Source organism: Rhincodon typus, chromosome 39, assembly GCF_021869965.1.
Source record: "Rhincodon typus isolate 14 chromosome 39, sRhiTyp1.1, whole genome shotgun sequence".
NCBI classification, from domain to species: Eukaryota; Metazoa; Chordata; class Chondrichthyes; order Orectolobiformes; family Rhincodontidae; genus Rhincodon; species Rhincodon typus.
In genome coordinates this window covers 12,915,443-12,929,654 of record NC_063370.1, presented here as the reverse complement: position 1 = coordinate 12,929,654, position 14,212 = coordinate 12,915,443, and the positions used below count along the sequence as shown (strand labels likewise).

General features: G+C 47.1%; 1 protein-coding gene across 1 annotated transcript in view; it reads right to left on the bottom strand.

The window, feature by feature from the left end:
- LOC109938265 (RAS guanyl-releasing protein 1-like) overlaps window positions 1-14,212 on the bottom strand; it is a gene marked incomplete at its 5' end in the record, with an annotated part of 46,774 nt that overhangs the window by 28,161 nt on the left and 4,401 nt on the right. Inside the window, one exon of the mRNA XM_048618230.1 lies at window positions 366-471. Coding sequence (XP_048474187.1) covers window positions 366-471 — 106 coding nt within the window. The remainder of the gene's footprint in view (window positions 1-365; window positions 472-14,212) is intronic.

Sequence of the window (14,212 nt, the reverse complement as noted above, 5' to 3'; positions counted from 1 at the left end):
CAGATTTTCTAGCATCTGCAGTTCCTACTATCTCTCTTACAAATATGCCACCCACTGTTAATATATTGGAAATAGGAGCAACGGTAGGCCATTCAGCGAACTCACTTTCAGATCATACCTCAGCACCATTTTCCTCCATATCCCTTCATATCTTTAGTATCTCAAAATCTAACAGCCATGGCCTTGAATATGCACAAAGACTGAGCCTGCAAGGCCCTCTGGGGTAAAGAATTCCAAAGATTCACCCCTCCAACCCTCCCCTCCCTCCAAGCGAAGGAATTCCTCCAAATCTCCAATGGAATTCTTAACACCATGGTCAATCTTCGCAGTCTTGCCAGTGGGAGCCTTCGGGTGAAAAAGGATATAGTACCAGGAGCTTGTGAGCGAATTCCGACGATGGGATGATCCAACTGTGCATCACGAGTGTTAGGTTAACTGATTCGCTGCTACTGCGCAGGCACCCTTCAGTATCTGGAGAGACAGAAAGATTGGGTCAAGTGGGGGTTGGCCAAAATGGTCCTGCAGCACAGTAACAGGCCATTCAAACCCCCAATGATCTCCGCTGCCATTCTTTGCTGTACATCAGCCTCCTCCCAATTTACCTCATCCAGCGCCCCCCTTTCCTTTCCACCCCTCACTCCCTCATACACTCATTTAACACCACCGTAAAAGGCAAGCTCCATTTCATTTTCTGACTTCTCTCTTGGGATTGGGGGTATTACTGTCAAGTTTGCCAATTGCCCTCAAACGGAGTGGCTTGCTATGCTGTTGTAGACGACAGTTAAGGGTTGGCCACATTTGCTAGGGTGGGTTTTTTTTAACAGCAAAGGATGGTTGTCGCCATGGTCACCATGTTTGATTGGTCAAGGCATTACCATGGGAAATTGTGACAATACCATGGCTTTAAGAGGTCTCTTATGTCCTGTTGTTTTTCTTTGAAGAGAGGTTTTAAGACGGAGGTGTCGAGCTGTCTATTTGAATCCAATAAACAGCTTGTGAGGCCTTGGGTTTTTTTTTAAAGTTGGAACGACAGAAGCAGCCTGAATGGGTGGTAGTCAAGCTCCCACAGAACAAGGGCTTTTAGTTTTAGCTTTCAGCAGTTGCTGGGGTCTTGAAGCAGGATGTGGAAGCTGTTATTTCTCTCTCTGTTACAGCTAAATGCTGGGGTTCCCTTCCTGCTGCTAGAATTGCATGTGAGACAATCTATTTTACTGAATTTGCCTTTGCTAAGGGTGTGTTTATCGAATGTTACTATATTGGAACAGATACTATTTGGTCATTAAATAATCTATTATCCTGTTAAGTTTTCCAATAGAGTTAACTTACTACAATTCCTTCTTTTTTGTTGTATTTTAACTATAGGGTCTGATTAAAGTGTGTTTTGCTTCAAATCTGGTAGTTCGACCAATTGCATTGTTTCGGGAACACAATGTCTGGCACTTGCCTTTAAAATAAGAAAGCATTAGGGTCTAGGCTATATTCTTAATATATTTTAAGGGGGTTTGGTCTGGTGCATAATAGAATGCACCAGGGAAATATTTCTCCCCCTCAATCCACATTCATTCATTTGATACAATGCCTGGACATATTCTTTTTGTTTGTGTCATCATAGAAGCGCTACAGTGTAGAGGCAGACTGTGCAACGCATCAAGTCCACACTGACCCTCTGAAGAGCATGCCACCTAGACCCACCCTCTTATCTTTTCCCTGTACCCCTGCATTTCCTAACCCACCCAATTTAGCATGGCTAATCCATCCGATCTATATATTGTTGGGCTGTGGGAGGAAACCCACACAGACAGGGGGAGAATATACAAACTTCACACAAGCTGTCGCCCAAGGCTGGAATCAAACCCAGGTCCCTGGCACCGTGAGGCAGCAGCGCTAACCACTGAGCCACTTGAATAGATGAAAATGGAAAACTAGAAAACAGAACTGAACGGGCCTGACTGATAAACCAAAGCCCCATAGCAATGCCTTAGCCAACACTGACTAGCTAGCCAATCAGCAACCCTTTTCTTACGTGGTATAAATTATTGTTCTCTTTGAAATTTGGCATTCTTGCATCCAGTCCTGACAAGTGCGAGACATAAAGCCTCAGACAGTTTTGCTTTTTTGATAACATTTGAGTTTTGTAGAGCCACATTTCTGTTTCTTTGCTTGAAGAATTCAGATGGAGCGTTAATTATCCGAAGCTGACCCCAAAGGTAGTGAACTCACGACATAGGCAGCCCAGCTCAATAAAAATGCTGAGGCCTTGAATCCAATTCTCAGTATCTGAAGAGGACGCCCATGAGTTGGGAGTTTATGGGATTCGTGAAAGTACAAAATCAGCCTCTAGAATCAAACTGAACAAGCCAGATGGGACAGTGCAGCTGAGAAACTGTAGATGTAACTCTCAGGTGGTGCCAGTGACTCACTTCGAGACAATGAGATGGCTACAATTGTGATGGTTATCATTGATTCTTGTCAGACCCGTGAGAAATCTCCACTCGATCTCGCTCCTGCACTGTATCTCCCCGACCCTCCAAATGCAAACTGGGAAACTGACCGCGCTTTTGAGAGAAAAATAATAAAGGCTACCAACGAGACTACATGGGATAAAGTGGACAATATTGATCGGCAGTTGTATCTTGTTACAAAATTCAGTGAAAAGTGTTGCATAGTATCGCCACTCTCTGTCGCCATCTTAAAACACAGAAAAATAAATCGAAACATACAACAGAAAGGCAGAAAAATGGAGAAATAAAGGAAGTGTCCAACTTTTTAGGCCTTCCTGTTCAGTGCTCCATCATGGGCCATGGGCCTGGTGATCCGGCACGTGCCCCCTCCGTCATGTCACCACTGCTGGAATGAAACTCTTTGGCATCATCTCACCTTCAACGATGCCCTCGCCACTTTGATTGCTAGATGGACCTTGCCAACACAGACAACCGCTGATGTTGCTGGGTACTGCTCTGGCCCAAACTTGACTCCGCTGCCCTGAGTCCGCTTCCAGCCCGCCTCCGCTTCCGGCCCGCCTCCGCATCGGGCCCGCCTCCGCATCGGACCCGCCTCCGCATCGGGCCCGCCTCCGCATCGGACCCGCCTCCGCATCGGGCCCGCCTCCGCATCGGGCCCGCCTCCGCTTCGGGCCCACCTCTCTGATGTACCAGTTGCAGCCAATGCCATAAGACGTGGGAGCAGACACAGGCCATTCAGCCCATCGAGTCTGATTCAGGGCTGATTGATAATCCTCAACTCCGCTTTCCTGCCTTTCTCCTCGATTCCCTTACTGATTAAAAGTCTCAGCCTTGAATATATTTAATGGCCCAGCCTTGACAGCCTGGAGATTGGAGAAGACGTCCGCTTTCTCTTTTAGAGGTCCACAGCTTAGAGGAAAACGCCCTTCGCCCTATTTAGTCCGTCTACTCTTCTTCCCTCCTAGTCATCCCCCTCTCAGGGCAACGTCTAATAGGGCAGAAGAATGGTCCCTTGGTGATGCCATATTATGGCCTAGCCCGCCATCTCAGACCCCATTGTCCCATTCAATCATGTCCCATTCAGGTCCCAACCCAAGTCCCTAAGGTATCCAGTCTTTAGGACCTTGCTGTTTTGTCAGGGACTTGCTATACGCAAATCGGCCCTGCGTTTCTGACTGAACATTGACCAAACCTGGTGAAGGGCTTCAGCAAAATCATGCAGATGCTGGAAATGGCAGCACACCTTGTTCAGCCTCTGAGGAGAGAGACAAAGAGAGAGAGAGAGAGGCAGAGAGACAGAGAGAGACAGAGAGAGAGAGAGACAGAGAGACAGAGAGAGAGAGCTAGAGAGAGAAAGACAGAGAGACAGAGAGAGAGAGACAGAGACAGAGACAGGGAAACAGAGACCGAGTCTTTCGTGTCTGTGTCCTTTTACCGAAACTGGCAAAAGTGCGAGGTGACCGTTAACAAGGCCCACGACACCTCTGGCCTTCAGGCTCCTTCTGGGTTGAACAATCGGGGTTGGAGTGAGGGGAAGTGGTGTTACTTCAAGGAGAGGAAGCCTTGAAATGTGGGTTTCCTGTCTCTCTCTCTAAGACCAGTGTTCCTTGAGGCAACTTTTGCTTCAGAAATTCACCCACCGTGAGCCTGATTGACTGGCCGTAGGCCTGGGCTGCGGAGAAGCTTACTGTGGTCAGGTGACCAACAGGAGTAATGGCTGGGAGACAGGTTAAGAGCTACAATCGAGCGTGCTGTGAATTTTGGTCAAGCTAATTTAAACTCTGACCTCAGTTAAAACTGCTGCCAGGACATGCTGGGACCTTCAGTATCACATGTTGACCAAAATAAGGGAAGTCTATGGTTGACACATATGGAATGTGACTGTTTAGGACTCGGTACAAACATTTGGGATTTGTTTACCAGCAAACTCCATTGGAGGGGATCAAACATTGTGATCAGCGTTTGGTCAATTCATTGGCTGAGTGCCAGAGAAGGTTCTGGAAACGAGCACATTTTGTACTAAAATTTAGCAGCACTGAGGACTTTGCAGAAGTGAGTCTTCGAGATCAACATTTGAGGAGCACGTGCCCTGAGATGATCTTCAGGAGAGACGAAGACTCACGAGGCATGGTCTACACTGAGTGCAAAGTTTGCCACTTCACTCGAATCAGTGTAGAATGTGTTTCAAGCCAGAGAGTTTGAGTTAGGGTTGGAGTTAAATGTGAATAAAGCTACATTTGGGTAAAGTGAATTGAAATGAAATGAGTTAAAGTTGAAGTTAGATGAAGCAAGAAGTAAATGTATGTTTTATATTGAGTATTGGTACCGAAAGAGTTAAATAAGTTCGGGTTTGGTTAATTAAAGTCTGGGTCAGTTCCCTGTCTTGTGTCTGTCACACAAGGGAGGAATGTATGGGTAAAAGGTTTGAGTCCACCCTTCAGGCAATACTATGTTGTGCTTCGTATGGCTGAGTGGTTAGCACTACTGCCTCACAGCACCAGGGACCTGGGTTCAATTCTACCCTTGGGTGACTGTCTGTGTGGAGTTTGCATGCTCTCCCTGAGTCTGCATGGGTGTGCTCTGGTTTCCTCCAACAGTCCAAAAATATGCAAATTAGGGTGGTTTGGCCATGCTAAATTGCCCCATAGTATCCAGGGGGGTGTGCAGGTTAGGTGGGTTAACCATACAGGGTTACAGGGATAGGGTGTGGGTCTAGGTGGGATGCTCTTCAGAGGATTGATGGGCTGAATGGTCTGATTCCACACTTATAGGAATTCTATGGCTACACAGCTAAGGAGAGCAGGGGGTTGGAGTGAGGAGCAGGGGTAGTCCAAAGTGGTGGATTTTGGGTCCTGATTGTAGGCTGGGAAGGGGGGTTCTGAGTGGGGAGGGGGAGCTGATGCTTTTTGACCATTTATCAGGACCTTCTGGATAAGACCATAAGACATAGGAGCAGAAATTAGGCCATTCGGCCCATCAAGTCTGCTCCGCCATTCAATCATGGCTGATAAGTTCCTCAACCCCATTCTCCCACTTTCTCCCTGTAACCTTTGATCCCTTTGATAATCAAAAACCTATCCATCTCAGTCTTAAACATAGCCCTTCCCACATCCATCTGCCCTCCATATTTCTCAAAGCCTGGGAGAGCCATTGACAATGATTGGTCAAAAGGAGGGAGACATTGGTGAGGAGTGCTTTGCAGGGTTATCAGGACTGTTTGCATCTATTAGCTCTGGCCAATCCTAGGTGGTCTGTCCAATTTCATTCCTTTTATCAGAATTCGCCACGGTTTGATACAACGAAGCAGCTGGGTTGGCGTTGTATCTATGGGTCATGTTGGCTGTGGCACTGGAGTCATGTGTAGGCCAGATCGGGTAAGGACGGCAGATTTCCTTCCCTAAAGGACATTAGTGAAGCAGATTGCAGAGCCGAGGTTATGAAGGTGGTGATGTTATGGTGCCTGTGTTGTCACTTGACCATTAACCCAAAGGCTCACACAAATCACTTTAGGGGTTGTCAGTTCAAACCCCATCAGGGCAGGGGGTGAAATTTGAACTCAGTTCACAAATCTGGAATTAATAGCCTTGATTAATGTTTAAACAACCATCTGAGTCCCTCATCAATCATTGCCCTTCCATTAAAATCAGAACTGAGAGAGTTTGAGTCCACTTGGAATTTTAACCTCTCCTCTGATGAGCAAGTCACCATATATAGGAGCTAGGATTTCAGACTGGAGGCCTGTGACCAGCGGTGTGTGGCAAGGATTGAGGCTGGGTCCACTGCTTTTTGTCATTTATATAAATAGTTTGGATGTAAATATAGGGGGTATGGTTGGTAAGTTTGTAGACGACACCAAAATTAGTGTTGTAGTAAACAGTGAAGAAGATTCCCTCAGAGTACCTTGATCGGGTGGGCCAATGGGCCAAGAAGTGGCAAAAGGGGTTTAATTTAGATAAATGTGAGGTGTTACACTTTGGTAAGGCAAATCAGAGCAGGGCTTATACAGTCGATGGTAGGGACCTGGGACTGAACAGAGAGATCTTGGAGCGCAGGTGCACAGTTCCTTGAAAGTGGAGTTGTAGGTAGACAGGGCGGTGAAGAAGGCTTTTGGTACACTTGCTTTTATTGGTCAATGCATTGTGTATAGGAGTTGGGATATCATGTTGTAGCTGTGCAAGACATTGGTTAGGCCACTTTTGGAATACTGTGTTCAATTCTGGTCTCCCCGCTATAGGAAAGATGTTGTTTAACTTGAAAGGGTTTAGAAAAGATCTACAAGGATGTTGCTGGGAGCAGGATTTGAGTTATAAAGAGAGGCTGAATAGAATGGGACTATTTTCCCTGGAGCATTGGAGGCTGAGGGATGATCTTATAGAGGTTTATAAAATCATGAGGGGCATAAATAGGGTGAATAGCCAAGGTCTTCCCCAGGGTGGGGGAATCCAAAACTAGAGGGCGTGGCTTTAAGGTGATAGGGGAAAGATTTAAAAGGGACCTGAGGGGCAACTTTTTCACACAGAGGGTGGTGCGTGTATGGAATGAGCTGCCAGAGGAAGTAGTGGAGGCTGGTACAATTACAACATTTAAAAGGCATCTGGATGGGTACGTGAATAGGAAGGGGCTAGAGGGATATGGGCCAAATGCTGGCAAATGGGACTAGATTAATTTAGGATATCTGGTCAGCATGGACGAGTTGGACCGAAGGGTCTGTTTCTGTGCTGTATGACTCTATGATTAAGTCCATTCAATTTATTCTTTCAGTCTGTACACATTCTCCTTGACCTGCTGCATATTTCTGTGGTTAGCCTGTTCTGGGTCATACCTCAGAGGACTTCATTGGCAGGAATACAGGTGGGATATCCTCACCTTGTGAAAGGTAACATATAAATACAGGTTCTTTCACATGCTGTTATCCACTCGCACAATTTTTATGCACTGGCTGTGCCTTGGAAAAGATGTCAAGAGGTTTATCAGTCTGACACTGGGGGATGTTATGCTCAGTTTAAAACAGTTGAGGGACCTTTATTCTGTATCTAACCCCGTTCTGTCCCTATCCTGGAAGTGTTGATGGGGACAGTGTAGAGAGAGCTCAGCTCTGTATCTAACTCCGTGCTGCCCCTGTGCTGGGAGTGTCTGATGGGGACACTGTTGAGGAGGCTTTACTTTAAGTAAAGAGTTTAAGACAGTACAGAGGATTTTATTTTGTGTCTAACCCTATGCTGTACATGTGTGTTTTTGATTAACAGGGTAGAGAGAGTTACACTATATGTCTAAACCTGAGCTGTCTCTGTACTGGAAGTTTCTGATGGGACAGCGTAGAAGGAGCTTTACCCTGTAAAGGGGAGGTAATGGCCTAGTGGTATTGACACTGAGCTATTGACCAAGAGACCCAGGTTCAATCCCTGCCATAGTGAGTTGGTGGAATTTCAATTCAATAAAAATCTGGGATTACAAATCTAATCTATTGCCAATTGTTGGAAAAACCCATCTGGTTCATTAATGTCCTTTAGGGAAGGAAACCTGCCATCCTCACCTGGTATGGCTCACATGTGGCTGATTCTTGGCAATAAATACTGGCCTGGCCAGTGATGTCCATCTTCCCCAAATGAATGTTAAAGAAAAGGATCCCATTTTGCTTTCTTAACCAACAATCTTTCAGGTTGGATATTCTATTGTCACATAGGAGTCTCAGACAGCAGGTAGCTCCCAATAAGCATTTCAGGCAAAAAAACCCAACACATTAAAAATGAAGCTCAAAGTTGTGAGGATCATTGATAAGAACAGATGGAGAAAGACTGTTTCCATTGACCGAGCAGACATTAACAATGGGACAACAATCAACGACAACAGGCAGAAGATTTGGAAACAACATGAGGACAATTACTTACTCATAGCCTTGCTGGGTAGGCATTCTCAAATCATAGAATGGTTACAGCACAGCAAGAGGCCATTCTGCCCCTTCGTTTGGTCCTGGCTCTCGATAAGAGCAACTCGCCTAGCTGTCTCCACCAAATTGGCCAAGACCCGGAAACCTTTCGATCTAAGAGTCTCCCAACCGCCCTGAGAGGGCAGCAGAAGCAGGTTTAGTTTTAAATGTACAGTTGGGTAAATATTTGAAAACTGCAGATACTTGCAGGCTTTGGGGGAAAAGAAAGTGCAGGGGGAGTGGGACAAAGTGGAAGGAGCGAATAAAAGCACTGTGGGATGAAGGGACTCCTTCTGGGTGTGTGGTTCACTGATACTTTGCGAAAGAGTGGGGGAGGGGGAATGGGTGAGTTCTCTCCATGGTTTACCATATTCGGAATGGACTCCATAGTGTCTTGTTTCTCAGAAGGAGTCAATCTCTCAGGAAACGTACGTTTCAATCTTGTCGGTAAGCTGTCATTATTGAAGGGTGTTCCTGGAAATCTCTGTCAGCCCAGCCTGAATTAACCTTGGCTGATCTGCCTATTTGCTACAAACACACCAAGGCTCTGTTTGAGTGACTGGGACCTACATCATAGGGGAGGTGATGGCCAAGTGGTATTATCGCTGGACTATTAATCCAGGGACCCAGATAACGTTCTGGGGACCCCGGTTTGAATTTCGCCACGGCAGATGGAATTTGAATTCAATAAGTATCTGGAATTAAGAGTCTAACGATGGCCGTGAATCCATTGTTGATTGTCAGGGAAAAACCCATCTGGTTCACTAATGTCCCTTTAGGGAAGGAAACTGCTATCCTTACCTGGTCTGGCCTACATGTGACTCCAGACCCACAGCAATGTGGTTGACTCTGAACTGCCCTCTGGGCAATTAGGGATGGGCAATAAATGCTGCCTGGCCAGCAACACTCTCAACCCATGAATGAATTTTTAAAAATCATAGAGGTATCTCCCATCCAAAAGATACAGCATTAACCATCAAAGCACTGAATGAGAGAGATGGGTGCTCAACGCGAGGATGACATTAGGACAAAGGACGTGGGGTAGATTTTGACTATTTGACGCTTTGATCTCTCTCTGTAATTCGTTAAGATCATGGCCAATCCAGTTTGGTCTCAGTTCAGTTGTGGAACGTTTTTGAAGGTCTTCCCATGTGGTTAAAGTCACTCTCTCTCAGGCATATCCTTGTCATCTCATACCAGGACAAGGTCAGGGAGATAGTATTGTCACTAGACTAGCAATCTAGAGTTGCAGACTAATGCATAGATTCATAATCCCACCATCACACATACAGAACTTAAAGTTAATTAGTAAATCTGAAATCAAAAGCCAGTCTAATGGAAACCATTGTGATCAAAAATTCATCTGGTTCATCAATGTTTTTAGGGAGCGTACTCTTCCTACATGTGTCTCCAGACCCACAACAATGGTGTTTCACTCCCTAGAATGGCCCGAGGAAAACACTCAGTTGTATCAACCACTACAAAATCTTATTAAAGCAATGGAACCAGACAGATCACCCCATCGATATAGGCATTGGAAATGACAATGACAAACACAGCCCTGTTGACCCTGCAAAGTCCTCCTCACTAACATCTGGGGGTTAGTGCCAAAACTGGGAGAGCTGTCTCACAGACTAGTCAAGCAACAGCCTGACACAGTCATACTCACAGAATCATACTTTACAGTCACCGCTATCCCTGGATATGTCCTGTCCCACCGGCAGGACAGACCCAGCAGAGCGGGTGGCACAGTGGGATACAGTCGGGAGGGTGTTGCTCTGGGAGACCTCAACATTGACTCCGGACCCCATGAAGTCTCATGGCTTCAGGTTAAACATGGGCAAGGAAACCTCCTGCTGATTACCACATACTGTCCTCCCTCAGCTGATGAACCAGTACTCCTCCATGGTGAGCAAAACTTAGAGGAAGCACTGAGGATGGAAAGGGCACAAAATGTACTCTGGATGGGGGATTTCAATGCCCACCACCAAGAGTGGCTCAGCAGCTGTACTACTGATCGAGCCGGTCAGGTCCTAAAGGACACAGTTGCTAGACTGGGTCTGTGGCGGGTGGTGCGGGAACCAACAAGAGGGATAAACACACGACCTCATCCTTACCAATCTGCCAGATGCAGGATCATCTGTCCATGACAGTATCAGTAAGAGTGACCATTGCACAGTCCTTGTGGAAACAAAGTCCCATCTTCACATTGAGAACAACTTCCATTGTGTTGTGTGGCACTATCACCGTGCTAAATGGGACAGACTTCGCACAGATCTAGCAACTCAAGACTGGGCACCCATGAGGCGCTGTGGGCCATCAACAGCAACAGAATTGTACTCCAGCACAATCGGTAACCTCATGGCCTGGCATATCCCCCACTCAACCATTACCATCAAGGCAGGGGATCAACCCTGGTTCAATGGACAGTGCAGGAGAGCATGCCAGGGGCAGCACCAGGCATACCTGAAGATGAGGTATCAGCCTAGTGAAGCCACCAAACAGGACAACTTGCACACCAAACAGCGAAAGCAGCAAGTGATAGACAGAGCTAAGTGATCCCATAACCAACGGATCAGATCTAAGCTCTGCAGTCCTGCCACATCCAGTAGTGAATGGTGGTGGGCAACCCCCGATCTCCACTGATAGTGATGTGAAATGGCACTTACTCAACAATAACCTTCTCAGTTATATTCAGTTTGGGCTCTGCCAGAACCACTCAGCTCCTGACCTCGTTACAGGCTTGGTCCAAATACAGACAAAAGAGCTGAATCCCAGAAGTGAGGCCCATATGTGGCAGCTTTGGCATCAAGGAGCCCGAGTAACTCTAGGTTACCAGGGGGTAACCTCTCCACTTGTTGGAGTCATACCTGGCACACAGGATGATGGTTGTGATTGGTGAAGGTCAGTCATCTCAGCTTCAGGACTTCAAGGCCCACATGTGACCACATATGATATCAAAGAACCCTAGTAAATTTCAGGTTATTGAGAACTGGGGAAAACTTTGCTGGTCATATTTAGAACATGGGAAGATGGTCATTGTATACGGAGATCAGGACATCTCTGCAGGAGTTCCTTATGTTAGTGTCCAAGGCTCCAACCATCTCCAGCTGCTTCATCAATGACCTTCTCTCCATCATTAGGTCAGAAGTCAGGATGTTGGCAAAAGATAGACACTTCCTGAAAATATCTCACTGCCCAGTTTCAAATATAATGAAGATTTTACTCAATATTTTGACATAAGCTTGGTTTTCCAGCACCTCAATGACCTCTCTGTGGGGTATTTATGTTCTGTTAGTTTTGTCTCTTCTGTCATTATGATGCCACTCAGCTCCATGGACATAATTGTCAGGCCATGTATTTGTGGATAATTTGTGCGAATGATGTAGGTTCAGCCCTGGGAAGAAACTCCAACCTGCCACCTTCATCCGAGTTCCCCTTGACAAATATTAGTTCCTGTTAATTTGAGGAAGCTAATTCTGATTCTCTTTCTGTCTGGCACACATAATGCAAATACTGACTCCAACCTGATTCCCAATCAAATCTGATCTGACCACTCCCCTCCGGCCCCAAATCCCACTCTGACCCTTGACTTGACCTCCCTCCTCTGCCACAGCCAATCTGACTTCAACCCAATTCCAATCTGACCCCAAGTCCACACCAACTGACCCAAACCTTACCCCAACCCAAGCCCTGAAGATCCCGGAATTATTTAGACGAGGCCGTGTCGTTAGGATCAACCTTGCTCCAAGATCCTCATGCACAGTGTCCAGGAACCTTTCCCACTTCCCCTTGGCACATTAATAATCTCCCTTTGGCACTTTATAACCTCCCATTGGCTCCCTACCCACTTCCCCTTGGCACCCTTCCTACTGCCCTTTGGCATCCTTATAAACTCCCCCTGGAACCCTACTCACCTCCCTGGTGCCCTTCTTACTGTTCCTTGCCATCCTACCCACCTCCCCTTGGCTCCCTTCCTACTGCCCCATTGGCACCCTACCCACCTCCCCTTGGCCCTCAACCTGATCTCAAACCCAACATGGAAGAGCCTTTGTGTCTTGTACTTTCTTCCAAGAAATGGCTGTTCCCCCAAGATATCACACAAAGCTACTTCTGGCACTGGTCATTCCAAAGGCAGGATGCCACCTGTCATTGACTTAGACTTAGAATCCTAACAGTGTAGAAACAGGCCATTCGGCCCAATAGGTCCACAGTGCCCCTCCAAAGGGCATCCCACCCAGACCCATTCCCCTAACCCACAATTCTCATGTCTAACCTACCTAACCTAAACATCCCTGGGCACTATGGGTAATTTAGCATGGCCAATCCACCCTAACCTGCACATCTTTGTGACTGTGGGAGGAAACCGGAGCGCCCGGAGGAAACCCACGCAGACACAGGGAGAATGTGCAAACTCCACACAGACAGTCACCCGAGGGTGAGATCGAACCCGGGTCCCTGGTGCTGTGAGGCAGCAGTGCTAACTACTGAGCCACCATACCACCTGTTGAGGAGTGAGGGGGAGATATTGGTACGAGTAAACTGGGAGCTCCAGGTTAATGGCTTGGAAAGCAGGCTAAAATCCCACCATTAGGCAACTGATGGAATTTTAATTTGTGAGCATAATCTGAGAAGAGGTGGCACAGCGGCTCAGTGGTTAGCAGTGCTGCCTCACAGTGCTAAGAACGCAGGGTCATTTCCATTCTCAGGTGACTGTCTGTGTGGAGTTTGCACGTTCTCCCCGTGTCTTGCACAGGTTTCTTCCGGGTGCTCCGGTTTTCTCCACAGTCCAAAGATATGCAGGTTAGGGTGGACTGGCCATGGGGAATGCAGGTGTTAGGGGGTGAATCCAGGTGGGTTGCTCTTCAGAGGGTAGGTGTGGACTTGATGGGCTGAATAGCCTCTTTCTGCACTGTAGGGCTTCTATGAAAACTAGTATCGGTAGTAATTGTGAAAAATCCCCATCTGGTTCACTAATGTCTTTTAGGGAGGGAAATCTGTCATCCTTACCCAGTCTGGCCTACATGTGACTCCAGACCCACAGCAATGTATTTGACTCTTATCTGCCCTTAAAGGGCAATTTGGAGCAATAAATACTGGATGCTCTGACACCAGGACAGAATTGAAAAAAAAGATCTACAATCATGTTTGAGGTTGAACAGAGGATGTAAGTTCAGAGATAGTAGGAACTGCAGATGCTGGAGAATCCGAGACAACAAGGTGCAGGGCTGGATGAACACAGCAGGCCAAGCAGCATCATAGGAGCAGAGAGGCTGACGTTTCGGGCCTAGACCCTTCATCAGAAAAGGGGGAGGGGAAGGGGAAGGGGGTTTTGAAATAAATAGGGAGAGAGTGGGAGGCGGATAGAAGAGGGATAGAGGAGAGGATAGGTGGAGAGGAAACAAACAGGTCGAAGAGGCGGGGATGGGGCCAGGAAAGGTGAGTGTAGGTAGGGAGTTAGGAAGGGGATAGGTCAGTCCAGGGAGGACGGACAGGTCAAGGGGGCGGGATGAGGTTGGTCGGTAGGAGATGGAGGTGCGGCTTGAGGTGGGAGGAGGGGATAGGTGGGAGGAAGAACAGGTTAGGGAGGCAGGGACGAGCTGGACTGGTTTTGGGATGCGGTAGGGGGAGGGGAGATTTTGAAACTTGTGAAATCCACATTGATACCATTGGGCTGCAGGGTTCCCAAGCGGAATATGAGTTGCTGTTCCTGCAACCTTCGGGTGGCATCGTTGTGGCACTGCAGGAGGCCCAGGATGGACATGTCGTCTGAGGAATGGGAGGGGGAGTTGAAATGGTTCGCGACTGGGAGGTGCAGTTGTTT